Source organism: Panthera pardus, unplaced genomic scaffold (genome assembly GCF_024362965.1).
Source record: "Panthera pardus isolate Hobbes unplaced genomic scaffold, ASM2436296v1 HiC_scaffold_15, whole genome shotgun sequence".
Taxonomy (NCBI): domain Eukaryota; kingdom Metazoa; phylum Chordata; class Mammalia; order Carnivora; family Felidae; genus Panthera; species Panthera pardus.
The window spans coordinates 40,923,398-40,937,319 of NW_026526710.1; the positions used below are offsets into that span (position 1 = coordinate 40,923,398).

Consider the following 13,922-nt stretch of genomic DNA (forward strand, 5'->3'; position numbering starts at 1 on the left):
GTTTGGAAACATTCTCCACCCATGTTTTATCTCTTTTTACCTTCCTATTGATAAAGTGAGCTTTCCCCCTGCTTAACCAGTATAATTTTTTTTCCCTTCCAACTATGCAAGCGGTGGGCTAATTTTCAGGTAGAAATAATGCAACTTTAATAGGAATTAAATTTCCCATCCCGAGGCAAAAATATTGATTTTTTTTTTTTACATCACAGCCAATACACATATATGAAATTTAGAACATGTCCTTTGATTTAGTGATAAATTGTAACTATGATAAAAGGAGAGCGAACCAACATCAAAGATGCCATACCACCTTTTCTCTGGGTTGGTAAATCTTTTGTCCTTTTGTACTAAATTCCTCCCAAAGGTTTGTTTATGATATCATCTGAACATTTTTTTCATTTTTCTTACAAGGTTAGAAAGCTTTCACATTCACTTTGTCTTCTAAATAATTATTGTGATAATAAATGTAATATATGTTTGTTGTAAAGTTGCAATAAGTACCTAAAAGTAAAAGGCAAAGAAAATTCTTCATTCCACCACCCAGATGATAACCCCTTTGATATTTTTTGTTTATTTTTTTCTAGGCTTTCTCTTTCTTTTTTAAAACATTTTTAATGTTTATTTTTATTTTATTTTATTTTGAGAGAGAGAGAGGCAGAGCGCAAGTGGGGGAGGGGCAGAGAGAGAGGGAGACACAGAATCTGAAGCCGGCTCCAGGCTTTGAGGGGTCAGCACAGAGCCTGACAGGGGGCTCAAACTCATGAACTGCAAGATCATGACCTAACCCAAAGTCAGAAGCTTAACCAAGTGAGCCACCCACGTACCCCTAGGCTTTTTCTATGAATACAAATTAATATTGTATTTTCTTCATATAATTCGTATCAATTTCTTCACATGATATTGCAGACATTTTCCATATCATTAGTCTTCCAAAATATTGGTTATGTAATATTTCATAATTTCTTTAATTATTTCATAATTGTACATTTACATTGCTTCTAAGCTTTCACTATTATAAACATTCTTTTATGTTAATTCTTTGACAGTGTATATTTAATCATTCTTTAGAATATATTCCTAGAAGGAGAATTACTGGGTCAGTGGGTATGAACATTTTTAAGGATCTTTATATATCACTTCCAGAGAAATTGTAAGCATTTGTAATTCTATTTGCAATATAGGACTGTGACTTTTTATTTTCTTTGACTAATTGATAGTTATGGGTTTAAATACACTAACTGCTATTAGTTTGTGATTGGATTGTCAAAATGTGGCATTTTGAAGAACTTCAAATAGTTTGAATATGAAATGTTACATAAGTATTGTAATATTTTTATTTATTTATTTTTTAATGTTTTTATTTATTTCTGAGAGAGAGACAGAGACAGAGCACAAGTGGGGGAGGGGCAGAGAGAGAGGGAGAGACAGAACCCGAAACAGGCTCCAGGCTCTGAGCAGTCAGCACAGAGCCTGATGCGGGGCTCGAACTCACAAACCATAAGATCATGACCTAAACTGAAGTAGGACACTTAACTGACTGAACCACCCAGGCGCCCCAGGGTTGAAATATTTTTGATCCTTCTCTATGATTGCCATTATTGGACTCTTGAAAGAAATCCATTTATAGACTTATAATTTAAGAAAAAACGAGGCATAAAAAGTCATTCTGATGATTGAAAAAACATATTTGGAGAGAAAAATGTATCTAACTTGTAAACTTAACATATGAAATATTGTATGTCACATTCACTATGTATATATGGTACTTAACAACATTGCTTGGTACGTATATGTTAATATTTGTGTAATGAGTGAATATGAGTATATAAATGAATGATTGAATGAATGAATTTATAGTAAATTACCTAATTTGACTTTGCTAAGTTGTTGGCAACCGTTTAGAACATATTAAAGGATACTACTACTATGGGTTGTGCTAAATGCTTTTCTCATTTTATTGCTTAGAATGATAAGTGTTGGGTGTATTTTATGTGAATGTTTACAAGAACGAAAGCAGTAATTTAAAGAAAAAGCAGGGGGAGGCTCTTTCATTTGTTCTTATTTGTTGCAGTCTTTCAATTTGGTGGGAGTTCTTTTAGCAGAGCTACTGAGATTAAAGAATATTTGGATTATCAGTGGACTTAACTTGCTGTATCCACATTTACTTTTTGTTCACAAAAGACCCGAAAACAACTACTATTTCCCGGATTTGCATCATATGAAGTATGAGATTGAAGATGGCACTGTACCTAATGGGAGAGAACTTCGGTTTGGATTTGATCCCCTGGAATTTCCTGAGTTTAGCTGGAGAGGATACGCCCAGATGACCTCAGTGCAGGTATGTAGCCTCTAAGAAACTACTTCATGGCAGGATAGTGCATATAGTTACCCACAACACTGTCAGTGAGTCCGCCACAAAGGCAAACTATCCCGAAAACTGACTCCAAGATTCTTTTTCTCCAGACTACAGATGGGGTTTGGGGTAAGATTGGATTTTAACTCATAAGTATATGTATCGATTTCACAGTTTATTGTTAATTTAGTCACCAAATCAGACAAAGAAAGGATTAAAAAAAAATGGTGTTTATTTCTGGAGACTTTTTACAAGAAGTTGTTTCCCAAATGAGATTAGTCTATATTTTAACACAAGAGACACTTTTCTTTAAAGCCATTTGTGAAGATTAAAAATGAGTTGAATTAAATAATTTCAATGTGTGCGTTGTTAATATTTGACCGGTGCTTTTTTTTTTTTTTTTTTTTTTTTTTTTTGCTTTTTTAAACTCGGAATTACTATATGAATAAAAACTAAGATAAATGAGGAATTTGTTAGTGCTACTTAAATTTTCTTTCCTGTATTTCTCCTTTCCTTCATTTTCCTCTTCTGTATCCATCTCTCTTGGCTTTGTGTTGGAATAATTAAGGGATTTACACATTTTCTTGCTACCTTTAGAACTTATACAATATTTATAACTAATAATTTCTGTATAGTCATTGAGAATTTTTGTTCTCAGAATTTCTCTTTGAGGTTGGTCTCTTCAAACTGTATTTCTCAGTGGCGAAATTCAGAACAAAAGAGGTAAACTGACGACCATGGTTACCCAATATTTGTCCTTAGTAGATCCAGAAGTAATGCCTGTTATATTTATATAAGTCACCCCTTGGAGAAACAGGGACAGGTTCACAGTTCTGTTGGAGCCACCATTGGTTCTAATGTTGCTTCTTGCCTGACTAGGGTCCCCATCAGGTTGCTTTACACTCCCTAGGATCCTAGGATCCTACACCTCACTGCTTTCTCCTTCTCCCCAATGTAGCAATTCAGTTTCTTTAGCTCCTTCCTGATCTTCATTATTAAGAAAAAAGCAATGGATTCCATTAAGTCATAATAGATTGTGAATGACTGACAGTCCAGTCAAGGTGGATACCTTCTCATAGGTGTCTACAGTTGGAAAGAATAACTAGTTAGCATAAAGGAATAAATTCCAAATGATGGATTTCTTTAAGTATTTTTAGTCAGCAGACCTCGGCAGCGTCCATCAGATCACCCCTAACTTGTTCCTTATACATTTTTGCATTTTTATTTTCCAACATGGAACTAACACTTAGAGATGGATTCTGTCAAGTTAAAAAGCCCCATTCAGTGGAGTCTTTAAGGCTTTCTATATATGGTACCATGTCATTTGTAGATCATGAGAGTTTTACTACTTCCTTACCAATTTGGATACCTTTTCTTTCTTTCTGTTGTCTGACTGCTATGGCTAGGACTTCCAGTGCTATGTTGAATAAAAGTGGTGAGAGTGGACATCTTTGTCTTGTTCTGACCTTAGGGGAAAAAGTCTTCATTTTTCACCACTGAGTATGATGTTGGTTGTACATTTTTCTTATAAGGCCTTTATTATCTGTATCTACTTTGCAGAGGATTTGTTTTTATCATGAATGGATGTTGTACTTTGTAAAATGCTTTTTCTCCATCTCTTTGAGGTTGGAATGATTTTATGGTTTTTATCTCTTCTCTTACTAGTGTGACATGCCACATTGATTGTTTTGCAAATATTAAAGCACATTTTCATCCCAGGAATAAATCCCACTTGATCGTGGTGAATGATTATTTTAATGTTTTGTTGGATTCTGTTCACTAATATTTTGTTGAGGATTTTTACATCTGTGTTCATCAGACATATTGACTTGTAGTTCTCTTTTTTTGTAGTGTCTTTATATGATTTTGGTATCAGGGTGATACTGGCCTCATAGAATGAATTTGGAAGTTTTCCTTCCTCTTATATTTTTTGGAATAGTTTGAGAAGAATAAATATTAACTCTTCTTTAAATGTTTGGTAGAATTCACCTGTGAAGCTGTCTGGTCTCAGACTTTTGTTTTTCAGGAGGTTTTTTTGTTTTTTTGTTTTTTTGTTTTTTTTTTTTTTAATTACTGATTCAATTTAACTTCTAGTAATTGATCTGTTCAAATTTTCTGTTTCTTCCTATTATGTTTTGGTAGGTTACATGTTTCTAGGAATTTATCCATTTCTTTTAAGTTGTCCAATTTGTTGGCATATAGATTTTCATAATATTGTGTTACAAGTTTTTGTATTTTTGTGGTGGTGGTTGTTATTTCTACTCTTTCATTAGTGGTTTTGTTTATTTGGGTCCTCTCTCTCTCTCTCTCTCGATAAGTCTGGTTAGAGATTTATCAATTTTGTTGATCTTTTCTAAAAACCAGCTCATGGTTTCATTAATCTGTTTTATTTACTTTTTTTTTAAGTTTCTGTATCATTTATTTCTGCTCTAATATTTTTTATTTCCTTCCTTTTTCTGTGTTTCAGTTTTGTTTTTTCTTCTTATTTTAGTGTCTTGAGGTATAAGATTAGGTTATTTATATGAGATTTTTCTTGCTTCTTGATGTAGCCTTGTGTTGCTATAAATTTCCCTCTTAGTACAGCTTTTGCTGCATCCTAAAGATTTTGGACCTGTGTTTTCATTTTTTTTTTCACTTTTTTTTTCAACGTTTTTTATTTATTTTTGGGACAGAGAGAGACAGAGCATGAACGGGGGAGGGGCAGAGAGAGAGGGAGACACAGAATCGGAAACAGGCTCCAGGCTCCGAGCCATCAGCCCAGAGCCTGACACGGGGCTCGAACTCACGGACCGCGAGATCGTGACCTGGCTGAAATCGGACGCTTAACCGACTGCGCCACCCAGGCGCCCCATGTGTTTTCATTTTTATTCATCTCCATGTAATATTTTATTTCTTCTTTGATTTCTTTTTTTAAGTTTATTTATTTTTACACACACACAGAGAGAGAGAGAGAGAGAGAGAGAGAGAGAGAATGAATGAGTAGGGGAGGGGCAAAGAGAGAGAGAAAGAATCCTAAGCAGGCTGTGCATTGACAGAATGGAGCTTGACATGGGGCTTGGTCCCATGAACCTTGAGATCATGACCTGAGCTGAAATCAAGAGTCAGATGCTCAACAGACTGAGCCACCCAGGCGCCCCTCTTTTTTGATTTCTTGATTGACCCATTCGTTGTTTAGAAGCATGTTCTTTAGCCTCAATGTATTTGTGCTCTTGCAAAATTTTTCTTGTGGTTGATTTCTAGTTTCATAGGTTTGTGGTCAGAAAAGATGCATGGCATAACTTCAGTCTTTTTGAATTTTTTGAGGCTTTTTTTGTGGTCTAATATGTGTTCTGTTCTGGAGACCATTACATGTGTACTCAAAAAGAATGTGTATTCTGCTGAATATATCTGCGTATTCTGAATATATCTGTTAAGTCCATCTGGTCCAGAGTGTCATTCAAAGCCACTATTTCCTTGTTGCTTTTCTCTTTGGATGATCTGCCCGTTGATGTAAGTGGGGTCTTAAAGTCCCCTCCTATTATTGTGTTACTATTGATTATTTCCTTTAGGTTTGTTATTAACTGTTTTATTTATTTGGGTTCTTTCATGTTGGGTACATAAATATTTACAATTATTATATATCCTCTTGTCGGATTGTCCCTTTTGTTATTGGAATGGAGTATTATTCAGCCATAAAAAATAATGAAATGTTGCCATTTGCAACAATATGGATGGAACTAGAGAGTATAATAATGTTAAGTGAAATACGTCAGAGAGAGACAAATATTGTATGATTTCACTCATATGTTGAATCTAGGAAGCAAAACAAACAAGCAAAGGCAAAAAAAAAAAAAAGGAGATAGAGACAAAGCATGAAACAGACTCTTAACTGTAGAAAACAAACTGATGGTTACCAGAGGGGAGCGGGGTAGGGGATGGAGGAAATAGGTGATGAGGATTAAAGAGTACACTTGTCATGATGGAAAAAAAATAATTAAAAAAGAAAAAGCCCACATTCTTTTTGGATAGAGATTGAGATCAATTTTATGTGACGTAAGCATATTTTAATTACATCCAGATTTGGTCACTAATGTGTTTGGAGTATTTTAACCTTTGTTTGGCCAGCATCAGTTTCTGTGACCATTTAGAATTTTATGTATGTGGCCCCTGGAGTGGTCTGTCTACAGGGGTAGTTGTGTTAAATAATCCTGTCCTTTCGTTCTCTTCTGCTTTTTTATTTCTCCCAGCCTGTGGTGGTTGCCCCTGCCACTATGGCTTTCCTTAAACTAGTCCTGCTAACATTCTCTTCTGTCTGCCTGATTCCAAAAGGGTCAAAAGAAGAACTCAGTTCCTGAGGGAACAGGTCTTCACTGTAACTTTAATTGTAATTAAGTTGTATTGTACACTTAAATTTAATTGTAATTGTAATTGTGATTTTAATTTATTGTTAGGCCTTCCTATTTCCATCTGCCACAGAGTTGGTTATTTGGTGTTTTCTGAGTGAGAGTGAGTGTGTGTGTGTGTGTGTGTGTGTGTGTGTGTGAAAGAAACAGAGCGTGTGGGTCTGTGTACACACTACAAGCCCACTAGTGAAACTTGAATGGAGTAAAGCCACTGTTTGGCTACCATTTCTTTTAGCCAGTTCTATACTTTATGGCTTTTCGGTATTTTTCAGAATAAAGTGAGGATCATGTTGAATGTGGGGAAGTCAAGTCTTGCCTTGTTTCGCGTTATTCTGAAATATATTAACCCTGGAACTGAAGCCGTATCTGGCCACGTGACTATTTACCCATCCTGGGCTGAGGCAGGTAGGCAAATTTTCAAGCCTTTTTTTGGATTAAGAAATGATGAACTAGTGAAACATTTTCTTCAGTTTTCACAAAGTTACCTCCTGAGAAAAGATGGAGTCTGATGCATAGTCTGATTAGGGTAGTGTCCTGTCCTTTGCTACCTTTTCAATCTCTAAACATTCTGCTTATTTAAATTTTGTTGTTAAGTTTACTATTAACTGTCTTTTGAAAAATTGGTGTAACAACCTATGTGTCTTCGCTGAACCCCATGGTCTATGATATCACCACAGGGCAAAGCTAATTTATAATTCATTCATGGTAGAGTGGGTGTCACCTCTGTGGTGACTCCCCTAACTTTTTACATTGTTTCAGGCAAACCAGATAGCCCAAGGAGAAATGGGTGAGTGTAGGAATTTTTAAGATGAATGCGGTAAAGCATGAAGCCCAGGAGAACTCCAGAAAGAAACATGCAAACCTCACTGAAGGTTGAGGGATTCCTGAGGGCACAGGAAAATCACAGTCAGAGCACAGATCTCAGCACTGTTAGAGCTGAGGCCTGGAAGTCTGTTCTGCAAGAAGTTAGCACTTCTACCATTCCTGGAAACAGATTCTAGAAAGCACTAGGAATCCCACATGGACCAAAGATGGTGCCAGTGGAAATCTAATTTGAGATTGAAACACAAGAATCTTTGTTCAGCATCCATGGCGAAGTCACTGGGGGCAGTGGTGATGCTCCTGAGTTGTGTCAACCAGGTTGCGAGGCTGGATGATGATGAATAACACAAAGAACTAGCGGGCTTGCTTTATCATATACATATACTTTGGCATTGATTTTCTCACATGGTAAGTTTGTGAACTGATGAGAGTTGAAGAGGAAACAGAACTGAGAGGTTTAGTAAATCGCCTAAGTGCACCTCTGGTCTTTATAGACAAGTTGGAATCTTCAGACTCCAAATTCTTTCTAATAGACCCTGATGCCTCCTCGATGACAATTTCATCAGCACTTTGCTCTCCATTAACTCAAACAGGTACATTGTGGCTTGTTTTCCCTTCCTCTGGGACACCTTTATTAAGCCCCCATGTCTGAGTCAGGGGCCTTGGTTGTGGATTCTTGTGGTAACCTAGGCCTCCTCCCAAACACCACTGTCTATGCTGTGCCAAATTCTCCTGTTTTATCGTCTGTAATCCCTCACCTTTCCCATCCCACCCAGCAAAAGCCATGCTGGCTGTGTGCAGTCCCTCATGCCCAGAACCTAGATCTAGTGGATGTTTGTAGAAAGAATGCAAGGATTTGGAGCAAACATTTCTTCTGAAGAAAAAGTCTCAGTTGGACTCTGATGCAGCAGTTTGGTTTGTTTCTGAACCTTGTACAGAAGGTTCACTGTTTGTTTCATACAGAAGAAAACACTTTGCATCCTGAGAACAAACAAAAAACCAAAACCTTTTATTACTTCAGAATGGACACATGTTCTTCCATAGAAATTAAAAGAATAAAATAATTTAATATCTAAGGTAATGTGTTAACACTTAGATGCAATGAAATTTCCTAAGCAGTTTACATGCGTTAATATACTTAATCACTTAACAAATTTAAAAAGTAATTAACATCTTATCAATATCTTTCTAGTCTGTTTTATAAGTATGTGAATGGTAAATAAAATCAAGGGGCGCCAGCGTGGCTCAGTCAGCTAAGTATCTGACTTCGGCTCCGGTCGTGATCTTACAGTTCATGAGTTTGAACTCTGCGTTGGGCTCTGTGCTGACAGCTCAGAGCCTGGAGCCTGCTTCAGATTCTGTGTCTCCCTCTCTCTTTGCCCCTCCCCTGCTTGCACTCTGTCTGTCTCTCTCTGTCTCTCAAAAATAATAAACGTTAAAAAATTTTAAAAATAAAATCAATACGTCTGATCAGTAAGTATGCTCAGTAACCATCTTAAACTTCTTCAGATGTAAACTGAATGTTCAAAACTGAAAATCCAAAATCATAACAGTGATTGCTAGACCAGTGCCTTGGGCAATTCTTTTTATTTCTGATAGGTGCTGCGCAAAGCAAGGAAGTCCTCTTCCTGCCAAGTAAGGAGCCAGCCTTTGTCACGGTCCCCGGAAATGGTTTGGCAGACCCGTTTTCAATTGCACCAGGGACATGGCTTGCTTGTATTCAAGCAGAGGGCGTCCTCCTGGTAAGAGTCCTCCTGAGTGGAGAGTTCTGTGGGATTCTTCCCCCCTTAGAAATGGTCCAATCCACAGTGACCCACAGAGACCATTAGATATCAAAATCCACCTCCCTTTTAGACACAGGAAACTATGGTGACATTTGCCCTCAACATAGGAGCCAACTTAAAATATCTGTTATATTTTTCAGCCAGCTTCTCTCAGACACACCCACACACACACACACACACACACACACCAACAGCTATAACTATAATGACTCAAAGTTATCAGAATAAATGCAAAACCTTCATATGCATTATGTCCCCACCTTTCAAAAGCTTCTTTGGGAGTTTTCATCATGAATCAGAAGGGCATCAAAAAAAAAAAATCAGCCTCTCTGGGAATTGTGTGGAGTGAATCAGAAGAAGCTAGAGGAAAAGAAGATCCTAATATCAGTGAAGTTCTTGGTGGTGGAAAGAGAAGGGAGAACCGATGCTTCTCCAACATTCCCTGCCTTCTTCTACCTGAAACAGGCAGCAGCCTCACCAAACGATTGCCTTGGACAAAGAACCCTGCATTACGGGAGAAGCTCTATCCTCGTGCTCTACTAGGATAGCCAGAGGAACCATGGGGAGTTAAGGGATGAAAACTGCTACCTGAGATACACCCCCCCCTTTTGATGTCTGCTTTAGCTTATAGAAAGTCTTTTGAAAGTAAAGTCTTCGACAAAGCTTGGTTTTAGGCGCTCAGAGCAGAAAACATCAAGCTTTTCCTTCTGGCACAGTCCTTTTGATTGGCTGTATTAGCAAATCTCAGGCAAGTTCTTTAACTCCAGGCCTGCCTCATTTGCTTCTTCCCTGTAATAGGGACAATGTTTATCCATATAGGTCCTTTCCAAATCTGGGATCTTCTGAGCATCATGTGAGGGTTTATGCTCGGCATTCAATCCCTATTTTTCTTGCATCTTCTTGGTAGAAAGCTTTGTTGCTTTACCAAAGTTTTAGAGTTTTTCATAGATGTTAGAAATGAGGATGAGGAAAATCCCGTTGATGCCAGTAATGGGTACAAAGTTAGATTAATGGAAAGAAGCTCATTATGTTACTTCATAGGCACGGAAGATACTTGATGACATTTAGCTGGTGCAGTTGTGTAGCAACACATATATATGCTTCCATATGATGATCCTATCTTCTCTACAGATATTTTACAGACCACCTACTGTCAACTTTTACTATTCTAGGATCTATGGGACCATAAAGTAATGAGGAGCTATGGTCCCAACCTAAGGAAACTTAGTAAGAGAACAATAATCACTGTTGAAACAAAGCCTACTGGGCTAGTGAGACCCCCGTGGTAGACCACTGAGCCCCCTGGGCCGCCATGTGCCACTTTTCCTCTCCATACATTTCTCTTCTTTCCCATTCTAGACAAATTAAGGGCCCCGAAGGGAGAGAAAGCCTTATGGCTGGCGTATGAGTCTCTTCACAGTTATGGCAGACATCCTCCCTCCCCTTCGTCCTTCCCTCTGCACACAGGCAGGGATGCCAGCATTGCTCTGAAGCTGTCAGACCATCAGCATCTCAGAAACCTGGAGGTCTGCTCTTTCCTGAAGAGCTGTTTAGCTGAATTTACACTGTGGGCTTCATTTGGCACACTCCGTGGAACACGTTCTTCCTCTCATCTCCTAGGACAGGCAGTCAGCCAGTTTCAGTCCGTGATTCACCAGGATCACAAAACACCGTTTTTTATACATGCCATCGAGCGTTGCTTGGATATGGGAATAAAAAGCCGTGATACGTGATCTACAATTCAGCGTTCTGTTGTGTAGTGATGAAAGCAACCGGTATTTCAAAGGAACATGTTATCAACTGATAGCGTGTTACTTTTGTTTAGTTTTGAATTTATAAACAATCCAGAAGAGACGGGAAAATTTCCCCTGAGACTTGCATACAAAAACGTTCACCCTGAGATGCTTATCTCCCGTGTTTGAAGCACCTGTGGGGAGCTGCTTTGTGTGTTTTGGTGAGTCGGGGGGCAGAACGAAGCAGCTGCTGTGGAGAGTTTAACATAGCGAGCTTCACCTGGTTGTTGTTAACTTAGCTGCTGACGGCTTGATTACTAAAAGAAGGGCCACCATCAAATGCGTAATTGTCCTTTTGGTCTTAATTTACTAGGACTACCTGGTGCTGCTTCCCAGAGACTACTATGAGGCATCCTCACTGCAACTGCCAGTCACAGAGCCGTGCGCCGACTCAGGACCTCCCCAAGAGAAGTTAGTATGGGCAACGGTGCGACATCGGGTCCTCTAAATCAGGAGACTTTGGTGCAAGGATTCGAGATAGGCCTCGGCATCACAACTGCAGCCAGATGCTTTGGATAATTATCTGATTGTGGTTTTTGTCTGAGGCTTAAAATAGAATCCAGGTTCATGGACCTTTCCTTCTTTTATTCTTCATGCAGATGAAAATTTACCATCCGATTCCTATAGTAGGCACTGGGTAGGAGTTCGTTGAAGGAGTGATGAATGAATGGAATTGGATAAGAGTCCTTTGGGGATGAGTTTTGATATTGTGCTTTGTTCTCAGTTGTAACTGTTATATTTTGTTGTTGAAGTTGCTTGCTTTACCAGCATTTGCCAGTGACCCGATTCCCCTGTGCCCTGGCTTGTGAGGCCAGACACTTCCTGCTTGATGGAGAGCCAAGACCCTTGGCAGTGAGGCAGCCTACTCCCGCACACCCGGTCATGGCGGACCTCAGTGGTAGAGAGGTGGGGCAGCCTTTTATTTACTGTCAAAGCTATTACTGTCTCCCCATCTGTGTCTGCTGAAAACCCTTGGCCACAGTTGCTTCTCAAATTCAGGGGAACCTGGAAGAATTTCTCAGAGGTGTTAATTACAGGTATCCTGAGTTCTCTGCTTCAGGTTGTGGCTGGGCGGTGCACCACACAGAGCATAGTAAGGTTAGTCTCTGAGCACTTTCTAGACGTGGCAGGGAACATGGGCAACCACAGAATCCTCTCCTTTTTACTCCCTGGACTTATAAGGGCACGTCCTGCTCTACCTGATTCAGGGCAAGATCTTTCTAAAAGGCCTCCAGAAACTACACAGCTTACCCTAAAAGGATGCAATGCTCACAGACTGTTCAGCCCTCAGGCTAAGCAATTTGTAAGGGTTGATTTCTTTGAGCTCAAAATCTGGAAATGCTACACGCCAGGGCATCTCCCTCATGGCTTAGAGAGCAGGTTACCACAGGCTTTGGCATTACTTTTCTTCTCAGAGTTTTTGAGGCCTCAAAACGATTTAAGACTATACTGATTTAAGATTTGCGTTCAAAGTAGTATGTAGCAACAATAAAAACACACAGTGCAATACCTCAGAATAAAGACACTGAAAAACAAACTTCCGTCGCTATATTTCCATTCCTTACTTTCTACAACATTCTCTGTTTTGTATCCTTGAGGAAAATGTTCACGATTAAATTTGTAGACTGAAAACATATATGGTATTACTTCTGAATATTTAGATATGTACCTTTTTTGTAAACTATATTGCTAACATTTCCAAGGTAGCTATTAGAGGATTTTAAGGATACTTCTTTAGTCTTCATTTCATTTTATTAGAGTTTTTATTTTGCAAAAAAGAGAAATATGTATGCCTGTTGTAACAAGTAAAGCGATATAGGCATTCATAAAGAGAAATTAATGAAATCATTTCCACTCCATTCTACCAGTGTGCTGTATCCCTCCCTACCCATGCTGAGCACACACACACAAATGCATATACATACATAAATATGCATGCACACATACAGATGTGTGTGTGTGTGTGTGTGTTCCCCAGACAGCAGGAAGGTGCTGTTGAGAAGGGCCAAACTCCAGGAAATGATGCTGATGATTCATCTGGAGGTGTCCTTGCCTCTGATTTAGCCCAGAGCCATATAGCACTGAGGCCTTGGGCAGGGCCATATTTGCATGATGCGTAAAACTAAGCCCTGGGCTGTCCAGTTTTATTTAACAGTCTGTTTTACTAGTTTATCTAAATGCTTACAGACATGTGCTAATATAGTAGTGACTAGCTCATGTGGCTGTATAAACTTGAATTAATTAAAACTAAGTAGAGCTAAACATCCAGTTTCTCCGTTGCACTAGCCACATTTCAAGTGCTCGGCAACCACATATGTCTAGTGTCCACCTTATTGGAAAACACAGAGTGTGAAATATTTTTGCTATCCAGAAGGTTCTATTGGACAGTGCTGTAGTAGATCATTGTGCTAAAATTCAGAGACTAATGGCATTCGAAGAGGTCTTAGAAATCATTTGATTTCCCTTCCTGTGAAGGAATCCTTTCTACATTAGCTTTTTTAAACATTCATTTAGCCTCTGTTGAATACTTAAATTGATGGAGGACTCACTTCTTCTAGAGGTAGGTAAATTTTGATCATCATTAGCCGCCTGGAGCAAAATGCAGAGTAATCCCTCCTCCATTTTTAAGAAAGTTTTATTATCAAGAGTCAGATGCTCAACCAACTGAGCCACCCAGGCACCCCCGCTCCCCGCCCCTGCTCCTCCATTTTGAAAACCCATGTGTAGCGTGATGATTAAGATGGTTCTGGAGTGAAACTGCCTGCCTTCGTGTCTTGGGTCATCAGTA

At 38.8% G+C, this 13,922-nt stretch overlaps 1 protein-coding gene across 2 annotated transcripts in view; it reads left to right on the plus strand.

The window, feature by feature from the left end:
* The window catches only part of LAMA3 (laminin subunit alpha 3), a 272,359-nt gene that overhangs the window by 132,080 nt on the left and 126,357 nt on the right, over window positions 1-13,922 (plus strand). For both annotated transcript variants that reach the window (XM_019465535.2, XM_019465536.2), the window contains exons 19-23: window positions 2,182-2,338; window positions 7,008-7,140; window positions 9,157-9,299; window positions 11,448-11,545; window positions 11,887-12,040. In XM_019465535.2, the coding sequence (XP_019321080.2) occupies window positions 2,182-2,338; window positions 7,008-7,140; window positions 9,157-9,299; window positions 11,448-11,545; window positions 11,887-12,040 (685 nt within the window). The remainder of the gene's footprint in view (window positions 1-2,181; window positions 2,339-7,007; window positions 7,141-9,156; window positions 9,300-11,447; window positions 11,546-11,886; window positions 12,041-13,922) is intronic.